General features: G+C 45.3%; 1 protein-coding gene across 1 annotated transcript in view; it reads right to left on the reverse strand.

Moving 5' to 3' along the window:
* CDH13 (cadherin 13) overlaps positions 1-19046 on the reverse strand; it is a 714654-nt gene that overhangs the window by 71487 nt on the left and 624121 nt on the right. Inside the window, exons 9-10 of the mRNA XM_048515605.1 lie at positions 6398-6580; positions 5159-5412 (exon numbers count right to left, since the gene is read on the reverse strand). Of these exons, the coding sequence (XP_048371562.1) occupies positions 5159-5412; positions 6398-6580 (437 nt within the window). The remainder of the gene's footprint in view (positions 1-5158; positions 5413-6397; positions 6581-19046) is intronic.

Consider the following 19046-nt stretch of genomic DNA (forward strand, 5'->3'; position numbering starts at 1 on the left):
ATAATTCTATTATGTTTTTACCCTATGTACATAAGTACCATCAGGTTGTAACCAACTTATTGTTACCTCAGCGAGGGGCTTACATGGTGAGAAGAAGAGGTGGTTTGCCATTGCCTTCGTCTGCAGAATTTCCTTGGTGGTCTCTCATCCAAGAGTCAACCCTGCTTCACTTCCAAGATCTGACAAGATAGGACTATACCCAGTGGTGGAATCCAAAAATTTTAGTAACAGGTTCCCATGGTGGTGGGATTCAAACTGTGGCGTAGCGCCAATGGGGCTGGGCGGGGCACGATGGGGGCGTGGTCAGGCATTCCGGGGCGAGGCATTCCTGGGCGGGGCTGTGGCAAAGACGCAGCCGCTGCGCCGGTCCTTGGACAGGAAACGGATGCATGCAGGCGCAGACTGCCACGCACGCCATGCACCTCCTGCTAGACTGCTTCAAGTTCTGCGCGCTACTGCTGAGAGGAGGGGCGAAACTAAGGCAAAAATCACGTGGCAAAATCACCAATTAGTAACCCCTTCTCGGCACACACAAATAATTAGTAACCTACTCTTGGGAACCTGTGAGAACCTGCTGGATCCCACCTCTGACTATACCATCCTGCCTCCCTCCCCTGTTTTTACTCCACCCGTCATCTCAGAAGCTTGGGTTCTCTCTCCTCTATTTTATTCTGATATCCAACCTATGAGTTATGTGAAAGAGAAAGAGAATGTATGGCTTGAACAAAGAGCTACATGGTAGATGGGGAATTTGAAAGCTACTCTTCCAATTCCTAACCTAACCACTATATTGTACAATCACCTTCAGTGGTCTCGGCTTCATATAGGCCTTTTTGTCTCCCAGGTATTTACCCTCGAAGTCAGCACCGAGACTTCTTTCCTTCCTATTACAATACGGTGTGCTGCTTGCACATTCCGAGACAGCTTTATTTCAAATAGCAGGTCTCCTTGGACCGCACAATATACTGTATCTCCCTCCACAGGAATGTGCAAACGTGTTGGTAGGCGAAAATAATCTGATATATTTGCACGTTCCCTCGCCACAGGAGATTCAGACCAGGAAACTGCAATCGTATGTCACAAAATGACATTATAATTGATTCTTCAGTCTTTAAACGTGAGACAACGGCAACATTTAGTGGCTCGCCCTCTTCCTGGGAGATATGGACTAAATGTGGAATATTATTTTGATATTACGAAAGGCATCATTTCACTGCATTCGTCCTAGGTGGCCCTTTTTCCCACAAAGGGGGGAAGGGGAGTTGGTACTTTGCTGAATGTCATTCTTCAGTTGAAGGGCATCTATTTCCCAGTTGCACTAGGCAGGGGGTGGGGCGGGGAAAATAATTCTGCTAACAGGTGTCAGAACCGAATACAGATGCTGCTAAGAAATAATTATGTTTTCTTCTTACTCAGCACAAATCAGGTATTGTTTTGGTCCCCCCCCCCCCCGCTTTATATTATGCAGGATAAACTACAAATTCCACAGGGTTAAAAAAGTCTACCTTCCAAAAATCACTCGCCTCTGTTCAGGACAATGCCCATTTCCATCTTGTGCCAATAACAAATCACTGCCAGGATGTGTTTTGAGTCCAGCACAAAGTGATGGGAGGCTTTGGGGGCAGACTCTTTCCCAAATAACATTCTGAGGTTCTGTGACATCATTTCCAGCTGGCCAACTGGAAGTGACATCACTGCATCAATCTCCAGAATTATATGGTAAAACCCATGTCATAGAATCATAAAGTTGGAAGAGACCTGAAGGACCATCAAGTCCAACCCCCTGCAATGCAGAAACACGTAATCAAGCACCCCTGACAGATGGCCATCCAGCCTCTCTTTAAAAAACTCCAAAGAAGGAGATTCCACCACACTCTGAGGTACTGCATTCCACTGTCAAACAGCCCTGACTGTCAGGAAGTTTCCCCTGATGTTTGGGTGGAATCTCTTTCCCTTCACCTTGAACCCATGACGCCTGGTCTTAGTCTCTGGAGCAGCAGAAAACAAGCTTGCTCCCTCACCAACATGACATCCCTTCAAATATCTAAACATGGCTATCATGTCACCTCTTAACCTTCTCTTCATCAAACTAAACATTCCCAGCTCCCTAAGTCTCTCTTCGTAGGGCATGGATTCTAGACCTTTGACCATTTGGCTGCCTTCCTCTGGACCCATTCCAGCTTGTCAATATCCTTCTTGAATTTGTCCCCCTATGTCCCCTTACCCACTGTCCATTTGATCAGTGGCAGGGGGCAGAGACGGAGAGGAGAAGGTTCCTTACCAAAGCAGGCAACCTAGTGACCCTATGCTGGGTTTATGGCTCCAAATGACTTGGGTTGAAGGTACCCAGTGGATCGCCTCAAACTGCGCAATGCTTTGAGATTAGCCGGGGAAGATTGTTGAGGGAAGACTTTTGTTGCCCGAATCCAACTGGCAGGAAACTTCAGGAAGATTTTCTCGGCAGCTGCCTGCTCTTTGGAACTTGCTACCATTTGCACTTCTTTCGGGTCTTTCCAGAGTCAGCAGAAAACTTTTCTTTTAGTTCTAAAAGATCTTTTTAGTTAACAAAAAAGTCTCCGCCATGTGTCAATTTTAATGGCTGTTATTATCGATGGGATTGCAAGCTGCTAGGAGTGTTTATTTTACTTCTTTTTACAGCTGTTCTTATGGTCTGCTTCTAGCCTATAGAATGCTTCACGGATATTATTCGAGGCTGCCGAGTGTTGTTTTGTGCTGTTTTGATGTCCCAGCATGTTTTTAATGGCTTTAAAAATATTAACAATTGTTATGGAGTTTTTATTATTTTATTGTATTGCATTTCACTTTGTGAGTCATTTTGAGTAGGTCTCTGGAGAAAATGCACGTAAATTAAGAAGGCTGGTTGGAAATTGTCTAATAAACAAAGGAATAGGAGAATTTTAGTTTCCTTACCAATTTCCACTCATTTCAAGGGAGAGGGATGATTGCAGGAATCAGTTCTGGGCCTGATAGGAACAGCCATTAAAATATATATACACATTGTGTGTGTGTGTGTGTGTGTGTGTGTGTGTGTGTGTGTGTGTGTACACACATACTGATGTTTTCTGCTGATGTGGTTTCCCAATTTTCGTTGCTGTCACAATGACGCCAAATTAATTTCATGCCTTTCTTCCACTTACTCCATTTTCCCGCACCACTGTCACGCCGTTTATACAGCAGACACTCTTTATACAAAATTAGTCAAAATAATGTTGAAAAAGGCACATTTTTATTCATTTATTTATTTTTAGTCTTATATACCGCCCAACCCCCGAAGGGCTCTGGGCGGTGAACAACAAAATTATAATTACATATAGATTTTAAAAGAATTAAGTTAAAAGCAGCAAATAATAACAACAATGCCCGCAATAATACCAATTAAATGCTCCCAGAAGGGGAGAAAAAGAGTGGGGCCCATAGGTGGTATGGCCCGAACAGGAGGGTGGAGGGGGCACTCATCAGCGGCTGGACACTCCAAAGGCCCGGCGGAACAACTCCGTCTTGCAGGCCCTGCGGAACTCACCAAGATCCCGCAGGGCCCGGACAGCTGGAGGAAGAGTGTTCCACCAGACAGGGGCCAGGGCTGTAAAAGTCCTGGCCCGCGTGGAGGCCAGCAGCGTCATTGAGGGGCCAGGGACTACCAGCAAATTGGCCTCTGCTGAACGCAGAGGCCTAGTAGGGACGTATGGGGTAATGCGCTCCCGAAGGTATGAGGTGTGACAGACATGTCTGAAGTGTGACAGACTCCTGCAAAATACAAACACCAAAACCATTATTGATCAATGGGGCTGAGGATCAACTCTCCAAAGAACGTAATGGGTGGGATACGACGACTCTGTCTTTCTCCAGAGGATGAACTCAACAACTCAGTTAGCGGGAGGGACTCACTGGCTCCGTCCTTCCCATTCTAATTTGTGTTCATTTCTTTTGCGAGATGCTTTTGGTTGAGAAGCAAGATAAAAAAAACATAGCAAATACGTAATTTGCGGAGCATTAATGTTCAGAAGCGAAAGGAATCGATTCCTACCCGGTGCTGCTCATACAAAGGTAATTCTACCATTCAAAGCTCTGCAGACTCATTGAGCGGAAGGGGGAACGAATCAAAGGAGGAATCTCGAGGTGTAAACATAGAAAAAGGAAGCTTCCAAATCCAACCTTAATCTGCATTTCCAAATTCTATCAAGTTCCGAGATGTTTTTTAGAAGTCAATTTGCATATGGGTGAATATTCAGTTACCATACATATTCATTCATTCAGTTACCATACGTATTTCTGTGATGGATCAATTAGTCTATCCAAAATATGTAAACACTGACTAACCTATACTGGGGTGGCCAACCTTTTTGAGCCTTTTTGGGCATCTTTGGAATTTCGACACAGTCTGGTGGGTGCAGCCACAAAATGGTGGAAGCAGGAGATAAAGCCAGCCACAAAATGGTGGAAGCAGGAGATAAAGCCAGCCACAAAATGGTGGAAGCAGGAGATAAAGCCAGCTACAAAATGGTGGAAGCAGGAGATAAAGCTAGCCACAAAATGGTGGAAGCAGGAGATAAAGCCAGCCACAAAATGGTGGAAGCAGGAGATAAAGCCAGCCACAAAATGGTGGAAGCAGGAATTAAAGCCAGCTACAAAATGGTAGAAGCAGGAGATAAAGCCAGCCACAAAATGGTGGAAGCAGGAGATAAAGCCAGCCACAAAGTGGTGGAAGCAGGAGATAAAGCCAGCCACAAAATGGTGGAAGCAGAAGATAAAGTCAGCCACAAAATGGTGGAAGCAGGAGATAAAGCCAGCCACAAAATGGCTGCCATAGATCGCCTTGAATCACACAGTGAAGAGCCTTCGGCTGTAGTTGTAGCTGCTGCCAAAACAATGTTTTCAAAAATCTATGGAGCCAATCAAACCTCCAACCGCCAATCAGACGCTTTCTGGGCAAAAGCTTCCTTTGGCCTCATCTACTTTTTAAAAGCACTTGGCAGGAACCAAGAAAGGTATCTGGAATTCCCATGGACACCATATTGTAGATCCCTGACCTATACCTTTGAAACCTTTGCAAAACTGAAGATTTAAATGGACAATATCTAAATTGATAAGAAATCCTCTTCAGTAGTGTTCTAGGTAAAGGAAAGACTATCTCACTTACCTTATTGTCTGATGCTGCAATTTGTCCGGATCGGTGGCATTGACGGTGAACACAACACTGCCTATTGGGATGTTCTCTTGTTTGGAAACAGTCATTGGGTTTGGGTGGAAAATGGGGCCTTCGTTTACATCCAGGACGGTGATCTGAACAGTGGCTGTCGAGCTGGTGCCGTAGGCAACATCCGGAACCAATGGATCTTCGTTTTCTACTTTGATCAGGAGTGTATGGAAAGCTGAAATCTCACAATCCAAAGGCTGGAAGAAGAGAACAGCTTGGATTTACACCCCACTTTCCGCAACCGTGAGAAGTCTCAAAGAGGCTCACAAACTCCTTCCCTTCCCCTCCCCATGACAGATACCCTGTGAGGAAGATGGGGTAGATAGAGTTCTGAGAGAACTGTGACTGGCCCAAGGTCACCCAGCAGGCTTCCTGCTAAGGAGTGGGGAAACAAATCCAGATCACCAGATTAGAGTCCACCACTCGTGGAGGAGTGGAGAATCAAACCTGGTTCTCCAGATTAGAGTCCACCTGCACTTAACTATTACATCATGCTGATGACTGAATATATTTGTTCGATTCTTCGCCCTCCCTTCTCCATTGGATGGGTTTAGGGTGCTACACAACAGTGTACAAACTACAATGCTAAAATCACAGCACCACAAATCACAGGAAATGAAAATCAACCAGAGGCAGGGAATAAACTAACAGATGGCAAAGATGGCAAGTTTAAGCTCCTTCAGACCACGATTGGCACTAATTACTTCCTGGTATCTCCTGAATGCTTCTCTACAGATCAGGAGAACAACTTAGCTTGGCTTCTCACTATCCTTTTCACAGTAGGGATGTGCTCTTGGGATACTGTTTGCCATGTAGGCCCACAGCCAACTCTTCCAGTGTTCTTTTATGCTGTTTCTCCCTTTAAAAATGATGCCCCGGTCGAAGTGCCCACAGTTGACTACAGATGGCTTGCGAGGCTGCCAAAAACACACAGTCTACGATTGCTACATAACTCAGAACAATGGTGACCTCCCTTTGGAAGGAAGAAGTCACTCTCGTCTGGCATCTCACAATTCGTTTGGCAAGCACAGCACATGTTTTTAGAAGCCGGCAGAGATGACTCCAAGCAAATATAAACAAGCAGGGAAGCATGAGGAATCTTGAACGCTGCCAGGCATAATAAGGGACAACATAAGACATCACACTCCCAGTGCTTGAGAGAGACTGAAAAACCCTCCTCACCTTGACAACGGACAACATCCCTTCGTTATTCTTGGGATTTGTATGGATTTCAAAACTCTGGCCCGGATTCCCGTTGATGATGGTGTAAACAGCTCTCCAGGCGCCCGTCGCCGGGTCGTCCCGATCTTCGACCGTCAAATTCACGATCACGCCCGTCGTGCCTTCCTTCACCGTGGCTTGGAACTCGAAATTAATAGAGAAGGCAAGCAGCGTTACTCTCCTCAAACAAACGACGGCCACCGCCACAACAAATTTGTTTAAGGCGCTATTTAATTATTTACCACGTCAAAAGAAAAAATGCGATCCCGCCGCGAAACTGAGCATTTTGCAGGCCATAAATAATGCATTCACGGAGCATGAAGAGTAAGGAAGTGGATTTGCCATTTTACTGCCCCTCTTCTTGAAAGATTGTAGATAAAAGGGGGGGAAAGCATGATTTAAAACTCTCCAGTAAGGAATTAAAAACATATTTTGTTAGCTTCCATTAACATAAAAGCCCTTCCACGTATCATACCAAAAGGTGCCACGAACTGCAACAGTTATACGAACAAATGCATTTGGAATGTATAGCACTTCAGAGCAGGTTACTTTAAGGCAATTTGCACTCATTTGAGCTCCCCCCCCCCTTCCTTCTTGAAGCGGCATTCGTCATAGTCCTTTTGGTCTTCTATGGAAGATATGCCATGGAATTAAATAACGGGAGATCGTCCCCTAGCTTAATCTCAAAGTCACTGAGTTTTTGCTTGTAAGTTTTCTCACTATTGCAAACGTTCCCCAGAGCTGCAAAACAAATTTGTGGCTGGCAACACATTTATTGTTTATCGGCTAGTTGAGACGGGATGTTACGTGGCTCAAATTGGTCTCATAGCTGCTGAGCACAGGGTCAGGCTGGCCCTGTTTCGTGCCAGTTCATATGTTACACCAACAGGCAGTGATCCAAACAATGAGGCGGCAAAGTGGCACCGATCAGAGGGTGGTTTTTTTCCCTAAAAAACAACTCAATTGTTTCACAGAAACATAGAGCTGAAATGGACCCAAGGGTCAGTCAGCCCCGAACCCTGCACAATGCAGACAATTCACAGCTAGCACTCCCTCCCATAATGACCCTCACTCAATTCACGGTGGCAAGAAACCTCCAGGACACCTGGACCAATCTGGTCTGGAGAAAAATTCCTTCCTGACCCCAAAATGGTGATCCACCTGGGCATGAAGAAGAAGAGTTTTGATTTAGACCCTGTCTTTCTCTCCTGTAAGGAGACTCAAGACAGCTTATAAAATCTTTCTCTTCCCCTCCGCACAACAGACACCTTGTGAGGTAGGTGGGGCTGAGAGAGTTCTGAGAGAACTGTGACTAGTTCAAGGTCAGGCTTCATGCGTACAAGTGGGAAAACAAATCCAGTTCACTAGATAAGACTCTGCCGCTCATTATTATTATTTATTAAATTTATATCCCGCCCACTCCCGACCAAGTCTGGGCTCATGTGGAAGAGCAGGGAATCAAACCGGGTTCTCCAGATTAGAGTCCACCACTCTTAACGCCTATACTACGTTGGCTCTCCATTTAAGCAAGAGCCATGAGAGTCGAGAATTGGCTCATCCCGACTATCAGCTTCCTCATCTGACTTCTGCTATCAGCTCAAGCGCAGTAGGATTGTTGCAAGCACTAACCATCTTCTTTTTAAAAAATTTTTTCTAACCAAAGATTACTAATATATACATCAATAATCAAGCTGTTACACAACATAAATATATAACAATTTAACAATCCTTACTAAATATAGATTATTATCTAATATTAAAACTTTACATATTGTTATTAATTACACAAATATTTACCAAATATTTACCAAAAAAAATCCTGTTTACTATATCCACTACTATTCGCTATCTATAACAATTCGTAAACCTTCTGTAATACACCAGCAAGACAACTATCAGCAAACTAAGACAACTTCAATGTCCCCCATATTACACTAGATGAGTAGTTGTTTCCTCCTGTAACATTGGTCGTCCAGAAAGACATTTTTAGCTATTTATCACTTAGAGAACAATTGGTGCCATTCATCCATTTCTTCCTGTATTCATTTTTATACTTAATATAATGTTCAGTACATAATATAGTGATGTTTGATATCATTTGTTTCCTTAAAGTAGATAAACCAAGGTTCCCATCTTTCTTTGTATTTTTCATAAGGTATTTTCCTTATCCTATGAGCTGCCCGATCCATACTGGAGAAATATTGGACCTTTTCCTTCCAGTCCTCCAGAGTTGGTATCTTATCAGTTTTCCATACTCTTGCAAGCACAATTCTTGCCGCTGCTGCTAGATGAAAAAACCATCTTCTGAAGCATTGAATGCTCATTCAATGTACCAGGAAGGTCACCCTTCTGTACAGTTAAAATCTTTCCCACCATAAGAAGGAAAGTTTGCTTCCACACTTCTAGATGGTCACACACAGTGCCCACTGGAACACCAAAGCTGAGGAATGCCTGCCACCCCCAGGTAAGTGTTAGCCCTACTGCCATTGGCCACGTGGTATGGTAAGAGACAATGGGGCAACACAATGTTTTGAATTAGCCTTGGATCAAAAAAGTCATCAGGTTTCCCAAATGGATTCAACAACTTGTTGCTATGGTTGAAGGTGCTTCGCAAACAGTATCAGTATAACAGTGAATAATGCACTTTCAATCCAACTCCAATGCACTTTGCGACTTGGCAAAACCCACTTGCAAACAATTGCTAAAGTGCATTGAAAGTAGATTGAAAGTGTATTGTTCTGCATGTGGGAAAGTTAATTAAACCGGGAGCAGCAGTGGCGTAGGAGGTTAAGAGCATGTGTATCTAACCTGGAGGAACCGGGTTTGATTCCCAGCTCTGCCACCTGAGCTGTGGAGGCTTCTCTGGGGAATTCTGATTAGCCTATACCAGGGGTAGGGAACCTGCGGCTCTCCAGATGTTCAGGAACTACAATTCCCATCAGCCCCTTTCAGCATGGCCAATTGGCCATGCTGAAAGGGGCTGATGGGAATTGTAGTTCCTGAACATCTGGAGAGCCGCAGGTTCCCTACCCCTGGCCTATACACTCCCACACACGCCAGCTGGGTGACCTTGGGCTAGTCACAGCTTCTCGGAGCTCTCTCAGTCCCACATACCTCACAGGGTGTTTGTTGTGAGGGGGGAAGGACAAGGAGATTGTAAGGCCCTTTGAGTCTCCTGCAGGAGAGAAAGGGGGGATATAAATCCAAACTCTTCTTCTTCTTCTTCTTCTTCTTCTTCTTAAGTTCAGTGTATTTTTAATACAATCTTTTATTTTCCACAAGGAGTTACAAAAGCTTTTAAAAGATTTAAGAAAGAATGAACAGATAGATACAAAAGATAATGATGAAATTACACGGATCTACAATCCATGTAGTTATTTAAATTCCTTTGTAAAGCAGATCCAATAAGGAAAAAAAATCTTAAAAGAAGATCAAAAACGAACCCCGCAAAATAATAAGAAAAAAAATCACACACAAGAAAAGTGAAACTAAAAAGAAAAGGAAGCCCCCCTTCCACACTTGCAGAAGAATGCACTTTCAATCCACTTTCATAATTGTTTGCAAGTGGATTTTGCTAATCTGCACCGTAAAATCCAGCTGCAAAGTCAGTGGTGGGATCCAAAAATTTTAGTAACAGGTTCCCATGGTGGTGGGATTCAAACAGTGCTGTAGAGCCAATGGGGCTGGGCGGGGCACAGCGGGGGTGTGGCTGGGCATTCCAGGGCTGGGCATTACTGGGCGAGGGCTGTGGCAAGTCCGCGAGCTGCTGCGCCAGTCCTTGGGCAAGGGAAACTATAATGCACGCCTTGAGGCGCAGCGCTTCGCCACACACTGGTGCACCTCCTGCTAGACTGCTTCAAGTTCTGCGTGCTACTGCTGAGAGGAGGGGCGCAACTAAGGCAAGAATCACGTGGCAAAATCACCAATTAGTAACCCCCTCTTGACACACACAAATAATTAGTAACCTACTCTCGGGAACCTGTGAGAACCTGCTGGATCCCACCTCTGTGCAAAGTGCATTGAAAATGCATTATTCTGCATGTGCGGAAGGGGCCGAAGGGAGCAGAGAGGTGGAGAGGAGGGACTCTGAAGACCAAAAGACTAACTCACAACTACTGATCCTGGATATTTTCAGAATTAGTGGGTCTATTAACAATCTCCAGTTAATTCACCTGTCAAATTGAAGGTCCCCAGAGCAACTGGAGAGGCTAGAGTTAGACCCCCATCTGCTCTTATGCTGGCAAATTGCCCCTTTCAGTGTGGCAGGGAGCTAGAGAGCTTGAACCAGTTGAAGAGCCATCTTCCCTGGAAGTCATCAAGTTCAATGTATTGTTGGAGGCTTTCATGCCCAGAATCAATGGGCTGTTTTTTGGGCTGCATACGGTGGTCTGTGAGCTTTTGCTCCTAACGTTTCACCCACAACTGTGAAGGCAACAGTGATGCTGTCAATAGGATAAGCATAAGCATAAGCATTTTATTGTCATTGTGCACGCACAACGGAATTTACAGCAGCATTCCTTGATGCACACAATTTCAGACTCATACCCCATCCTCACTTTCCCCTTCCTATCCTTATCCCTCCCACAGCCCTGCAAACACATCAACACGGAAGTCATAGAGTTTATAGCATACAGCTTCTAGAGTAGAAGCTGTCTCCCCTAAGCCTCTTTGTCCTAGTTTCGTGATAGGACCTGTATCAGTTCGGGGTCGTCGATGGTGGTAACAGTTCAAAAAGAGAGTCGCGCTTGATGAGACGGGTCTCCTCAGAATACTTTGGGCTTTCTTTAGGCTTCGAGAATTATATAGGCAGAGTTCTTCCAAGGAGGGGAGAGGGCAGCCGATAATCCCTCTGTGCAGTAGTGTGATCAATTCTTCTTTGGAGCGCTCTTTCCCATTGTTCTGCCACTGTGCAACTGGAGAACCATACACAGATGCAGTAGGTGAAGACACTCTCTATAGCACAGCGGTAAAAGGACACCAGGAGTTTTCCATTCAGTTGTTGTTTCCTTAAGTCTCAGATAGTACAGTCTTTGCTGGGCCTTCTTAACCACTGCGGCAGTCTCTACGTCCCAGGTCAAGTCCTCTTTAATCATGACGCCCAGAAATGAACTTCACCAAGGCATACGTAAATGTGCCTCACCCCCCATGCAGTGGACAAAATATAAACCCCACCACACAGTCACTCCACACTGCCACAGAGACAAACACATGTTACCATGACATGCCTCTGAAGACGCCAGCCGTAGATGCGGGTGAAACGTTAGAAGCAAAAACTACCGGACCACAGCCGCTCAGCCCAGAAAACAGTCAGTTAATTACATTCCTGCTGCATTTTACAAGTCTGACTAAGTGGTGGCCTATCAGGTAACACATAACATTTGTGCTTTGACTTTTTATATTTATTAGGAACATGTGCGAGAAACACAAATTGGATCTTCCTTTCAAAGAGGGCAAGTGGAGGATCTCAGACAGCAACAAGTCGTGCGGTGCTGAAACCTCCCGAGACCATTAGATATGATTAGATGGCGCATTAATTGATTCTGTTCATTTTTTAATAGCTACTCGTCCCCAAAGCCCCACAATCAATCGAGAACAAAAGAGAGGAGCCCAGATGTGTATTTAAGATGCTGCCGGTAGCCTCCTTCGCAAAATCAGCTTTGGGAAACGGAGCATCTTGGGCCAGCCCCCCAACCAGTTTAAACTGGGTCAGGGTATATATAGCTCATTCATGTCTGCTGACATGCCTCCTCCGATAAGTTTAACCTCCAAAGAAGATTTATTCATCTCGTTGCAAGTGACTGGCCTGCAGCAGAAAGAAGACACTTCAGAACAAAGGGTGCAAATACAAGTCACGTGGGCACTGGGCTGAGGAAACCGATACCAAGAAGAAGAAGAAGAAGAAGAAGAGGAAGAGGAGGAGTTTGGATTTATATCCCCCCTTTCTCTCCTGCAGGAGACTCAAAGGGGCTTACAATCTCCTTGCCCTTCCCCCCTCACAACAAACACCCTGTGAGGTAGGTGGGGCTGAGAGAGCTCCGAGAAGCTGTGACTAGCCCAAGGTCACCCAGCTGGCGTGTGTGGGAGTGTACAGGCTAATCTGAATTCCCCAGATAAGCCTCCACAGCTCAGGTGGCAGAGCTGGGAATCAAACCCAGTTCCTCCAGATTAGATACATGAGCTCTTAACCTCCTACGCCACTGCTGCACCAAGATAAGATTATCCATCTCTGAAAAAGGGTATACTGCTTTCAAGCATTCGGGATGCGTATTGAACATGCTGCGTATGAGGTGCCGCCCAATAGCAACCCTGCACTCAACCGAATACATTTTCATTCCACCCATTCTCCAAGGAGTTCAGGCCAAAAACGGTGGTTTTTCCTTTCTCATTTCATCCTCACAACAACCCTGCAGTTAAGCCAAAACCAAGCAATCAACCTAAGGCCATCCAACCAGTTTCAAGATGAGTGGGGATTTGGACCTTGGTCTCATGGATCCTTGGCTGACCCTCTCATCGCCACGGTGCGAAGGGAGAGAGGAAAGAATGCAGTTTGCCAAATGCCACCTATACCGTCAGAGGCACGATCTGAAGCATGGATGCCCCGATTCATTCGTCAGCCTCGCAGCCATTTGATATATCAGCCGACAGGGGAACATTTATTTACTGACTCCGTTTACGCCTTCCTTTGTCCTCATAATGGACTACACACAGATAGCAAGTTATAAAGAAAGTTGTGCCAAAATAATACGAGCGAAAGCATTCATAAAACAGCTCAGCATGTCGAAGCGCTCCGCTTACATTATCTTCGTGTGTTATTATTAATTACATTTTTATAATAGCTTTCCTCCACATAGCTTCCCATACGTTTTTTTTTTGCCTGCAAAAGCCTGGGGAGATGGATTAGGGTGAGAGATGGTGACTGGCAGAGGCGTAGCTCCAAGGGGATGGGGGGTGCGCGATGCACTGGGCTGGCGCCCCTGTGGAGGCGTGGTGAGGGCATTCTGGGGGGCCTGGTGGGGGCGTTCTGGGGTGGGATGGGGTGGAATGGAGTGTGGCAGGGGTGGAGGATGCACCAGCGCACCGGGTGCTTTCTCCCCTTGCTACGCCTCAGGCCCTACTGAAATGATGTTGCCATACTCAAGATAGGGTTAGGGTTTTAAGGAAACAACAACTGAATGGAAAACTCCTGGTGTCCTTTTACCGCTGTGCTATAGAGAGTGTCTTAACCTACTGCATCTGTGTATGGTTCTCCAGTTGCACAGTGGCAGATAGGAAGGCGCTCCAAAGGGGGATCACTACTGCACAGAGGATTATCGGCTGCCCTCTCCCCTCCTTGGAAGAACTCTTGGCATACTCCCGAAGCCCAAAGAAAGCCCAAAATGTTATTCTGAGGAGGTCTGCCTCATCCAGCACACTCTCTTTTGGAACTGTTACCATCTTGGCAGTGACTTTATACAGGTCTATCAAAAACTAGGGACAAAGAGAGGCTTTTAGAGGACAGCTTCTACTCTTAAAGCTGTGGCTAAGTGCCTAAACTCCATGGCTTGCGGCTAAGTGTTTGATGTGTTTGGGGCTGTGTAGGGATGGGTGGAGGAAGGGGAAAGTGAGGGTGGGGTATGAGTCTGAAATTGTGTGCATCGAGGAATGCTGCTGTAAATTTCGTTGTGCGTGCACAATGACTATAAAATGCTTATGCTTATGCTTATATTATTATAGGGTGGGTGCACTATATAGGGACAGTCAATCCACTTTTTCACCCAAAAGGCTAATTCACTTGTCCCAAGGTAACAATAATTTTCAAATCTTTATGATATAATCTACATACAAAATGCTTTTCTAATCATTAACCCAAGCTCGGGGGTCGCTAACTAGTTAGCAGCACGGGAAACCTCACCGGACCTGGACACGGAAAGGACTGACAGATTGATAGCTCTTTCTCGATTCTGTAGGTGGGGGTGCATGGCTGTTCTTAGTCGGTGGAGCAATTTGTCTGGTTAATTTCAGTAACAAATGAGACTCTGGCATGCTAACTAGTTATACGACTCCCAAGCTTGGGTTAATGAGTAGAAAAGCATTTTTGTATATACATTATATTATAAAGATTTGAAAATAATTATTGTCTTGGGACAAGTGAATTAGCCTTTTGGATTAAAAGGGATTGACTGAACCAAAATGATGTTGGCAGGCAGGGACCCCACACAATGCCATAGGAGCTCTCACCACACCTAATGAGGACAATGGCTTCTCAATCTGTCCCAGTGGCGTAGCGCCAATGGGACAAGGGGGACGAGACACCCCGGGCAGAGCTGGGGTGGAGGCGTGGCTGGGCCATGGAGGGAGCATAGTGGGGACATTCTGGGGCAGGGGTGCGTGGCGCCACAGCAGGGGCGTAGGGCGTGCGCGTGCCCCGGATGCAGTTTCCCCTCGCTCCGCCCCGATTTGTCCTGCAAGCTATGTCAACATCTGCTTTACCCAACCCAGTTGCAGAAGTTCATGCATAAAAATTGGCAGGTCAAGCCGAATTTCACAGCTGCTCCATCCCAAGGATATGATGCTTCCCATCCTGCTCCACAGCTTAACACAAATGATTAGAAAACAACCAAACTTGTTTTCTCAGGCATCCTTGCGAATCAAACCTCCTCACACCAGCGATGGTCATTTTAGATACCGGACCGGTATTTGGCAAAAGCAGCCAGAGATTCGGGAACAGGCCCGACTGCTTTATCAAGAAGGTGCCGAAGCAATTTCAGCCTGACTGTCCGAAGCCAAGACAGCTTGGATTAAAGAGCCTTGGAGAATGGCAAAAGCAACGCAAGAGGAAGCACGCTCCGAATTGATGAGCGACAAACCTGGTGACTCATTAGGATTCCGTTCGCTGAGAGCACCGGTTGAAAATAACCAAATTAAAATGGCAAGTCACTTTGCATTAATGTGCGAATCATTTTTTTGCAGCTGCAGGTATTTTCTGTCCCCCGTCAAGAGTGTTTGTTTCCCTTGTAGGGCTCAGAAATGATGAAAAATGACAAGACAGACACTCATCAATTCAGGTCCCACAGAGAATGGCCCCAACAAATGCAAATTCCTCCATTTCAGCCCCCTTCCTTACTAAAGGGAGGAATTTTAGAGTTCCTAAAAACATGGCACCATTTATTTATTTATTTATTTATTTATTTATTTATTTATTTATTTATTTATTTATTTATTTATTTCAGTTTCTATACCGCCCGATCCCTGAAGGGCTCCGGGCGTTGAACAACATAATATAAAACATGAAGCATTAAACAGGAGCGAAATCCAGTACACAATACATAGGCTCCATCAATAAAACGTCTTAAAATACTTAAAACCAGCGGTTAATAATTAACATTTGAACAAGGCGTCCCGCCTCAATTTCAACCCACCCCAAAGAGAGGGGGGGACGGCAGGCCCCTCAATATGAGGGCTCTGATGTACCAGTGCCAGGGTAGGAGCAGTGGGAGGGGGGGCACCAGATCCCAAGGCTAGGCACGCCAAAGGCCCGGTGGAACAACACAGTCTTACAGGCCCTGCGGAACTCGCCAAGGTCCCGCAGGGCCCGGACAGCTGGACATTTATGACTGCCATAGAGCAGTAGTTCCCAGCTTGGGGTGCGTGTACCTCCAGAACAAGCCAGAGTGTTTGGGGTATGTGAAAAAACATATGTAATGGGTTTGCTAATATGGGGTGCAATTTTAGGGAAATGGGTTGCCAAGGGGTGAGTGAACAAAGGTTGGGAATCACTGCCATAGAGACCACCCTCCAAAGCTGACGTGTTCTCCAGGGAAACTGATCAATTTTCTGAACCTTTAAGGTTCAAGTACTGTGAAACACAGGCCCCTTCCGCACATGCAGAATAATGCGTTTTCAAACCACTTTCACAAACCACTTTCGCAACCACTTTCAAAATCACTTTCAGTGATTCCGACCAGAGGTGGGATCCAGCAGGTTCTCACAGGTTCCCGAGAGTAGGTTACTAATTATTTGTGTGTGCTGAGAGGGGGTTACTAATTGGTGATTTTGCCACGTGATTTTTGCCTTAGTTACTTACTCTCTCTCCCAGCAGTAAGCGCTTAAAGACTTGAAGCGCAGTCTAGCAGGAGGTGCACCAGCGTGTGGCAGCCTGCGCCTGCGTGCATTTGTTTCCCTCCCAAGGACCGGCGCAGCGGCTGCGTCCTTGCCACAGCCCCGCCTCCAGTGGAAATCGCCCCCCCGCCTAGGAATGCCCCCTACCAGGAATGCCTGGCTATGCCCCCGTGGAGTGCCAAGCGTTCCTAGCCTCCCCATTGGCGCTACGCCACAGTTTGAATCCCACCACCATGGGAACCTGTTACTAAATTTTTTGGATCCCACCACTGATTCCGACTGTGAAAGCCTTCGACAATACATTCAACATCTCTACGGGGAGAAATTGTTCCAAGACACTCGGAAATTGGAAAAACTACGGCTCAGGAAAGCACACCTACTGTGTTCTCTAACCTTCTACGCTGCAGAGACACAACAGCGATTCCGGCCGTGAAAGCCTTCGACAATACACTTTCACAACTGTTTGCAAGTGGATTTTGCTATTCCGCGCAGCTTCAAAGAGCACTGAAAGCAGTTTGAAAGTGCATTATTCTGCATGTGCGGAAGGAGCCACAGTTTCCTTAAATAATACTTAACAACTGCATGGGTATAATACTTTCACAATGATTTTTTTTTACTACAGCAATACTTTTCATGCCCTTACAATGATAGATCTCAAACAAAAAAAACCCTCTTTACATGAATGTAAGATAAGTATACAATAAACAAGGGGCTAACTAACCCCTGGGTTGGGTTATGCCTCATAAACACTTTCTAAGGCCCCATCTAGTGTATGTCCAGTAGCCAACTAGTGTTTTATATCAGATAAATGTGATCTCTCCTTAGGATTTTTTGTGCTTATGTTTTGACAGATGGGGCCATGGAAGGTGTTTGAGATATTGCATTGTAAGGGCATGAAAATTACTGCTGTAGTAAAAAAATAATTGCGAAGGTATTATACCCATGTTGTTTTTAAGTATTATTCAAGGAAACTGTGTTTCATAGTTCTTGAGCCTTGAAGGTACAGAAAATATATATATTTTTATTACCCACCTGGAGGTTGGCATCTCTAGTTTTCTTTCCCCTATCTGCTTTCATCGGCTATTCCTCTGGCAGGTTTCAGTCACTCAAATGCACTGTGCTATTTAAGGAACACGGTTTCCTGAGAACATTCCATCATCCGTCTTCTCCCCTGGACATTATGGGCTTTTCAAATGTTGAGTGCTTTTCCTCAAATGAGGAGGGGGAACAAACCTTAACATAAAAGGGTTTTTTTGTGTGTGGCTACTTTACACAACATTTCTGTTCCCCGCTGTAAGTACTACCACGTTCTTTCCCACTAATGGAAGCCAGGCTTGTATTGACAGAAAAGCAAGAGTGTTTAGGTGTTTTTGTGTTGCATTTTTTAAAGTACTCCTGATCTTTCTTGCACTAGGTTTTTATAGAATAGTGTTTTATTAAATCTCTTGAGCGGCTGCAAAGTGGACGTGCTTGGAAGAGCTATTGATGCTTACGCGCTCATCAAAATAAGGACATGCAGAAATCCTTGGCTTCCCATTAGAAAAGATTTAGAATCATAGAATCATAGAGCTGGAAGAGACCCAAAGGGCCATCAAATCCTGCCATACAGGAACACACAATCAAAGCACTCCTGACATATGTTCATCCAGCCTCTAAGAACATAAGAACATAAGAACAAGCCAGCTGGATCAGACCAGAGTCCATCTAGTCCAGCTCTCTGCTACTCGCAGTGGCCCACCAGGTGCCTTTGGGAGTTCACATGTAGGATGTGAAAGCAATGGCCTTCTGTGGCTGTTGCTCCCGAGCACCTGGACTGTTAAGGCATTTGCAATCTCAGATCAAAGAGGATCAAGATTGGTAGCCATAAATCGACTTCTCCTCCATAAATCTGTCCAAGCCCCTTTTAAAGCTATCCATGTTAGTGGCCATCACCACCTCCTGTGGCAGCATATTCCAAACACCAATCACACGCTATAAGAAGTGTTTCCTTTATTAGTTCCCACTTTTCCCAGCATTTTCAATGAATGCCCCTGGTTCTAGACATTGTGAGAAAGAGAGAAAAATTCTCTCTGTCAACATTTTCACCCCATGCATAATTTTGTAGACTTCAATCATATCCCCTCAGACGCCTCCTCTCCAAACTCAAAGAGTTCCCAAACGCTGCAGCCTTTCCTCATAAGGGTGCTTGCAGTCCTCAATCATCCTCGCCGCCTTCTCTGCACTTTTCTATCTCTTCAATATCCTTTTGAGATGTGGCTGCATCAGAACTGAACATAGTACTCCATGGCTCACCACAGCTTTATATAAGGGGCATGACAATCTTTGCAGTTTTATTCCCAATTCCTTCCTAATTATCCCCAGCATAGAGTTTGCCTTTCATAGCTGCCCAAGGCTACTTTGTTGACATTCTATGGAACTAATAACTAAGACGCCTAAATCCCTTTCCCTGGTCTCTGTGACTGATAGCACTGACCCCTCAAAGTGTATGTGAAGTTTGGATTTTTTTGCCCCC

This window comes from Sphaerodactylus townsendi, linkage group LG14, assembly GCF_021028975.2.
Source record: "Sphaerodactylus townsendi isolate TG3544 linkage group LG14, MPM_Stown_v2.3, whole genome shotgun sequence".
NCBI classification, from domain to species: Eukaryota; Metazoa; Chordata; class Lepidosauria; order Squamata; family Sphaerodactylidae; genus Sphaerodactylus; species Sphaerodactylus townsendi.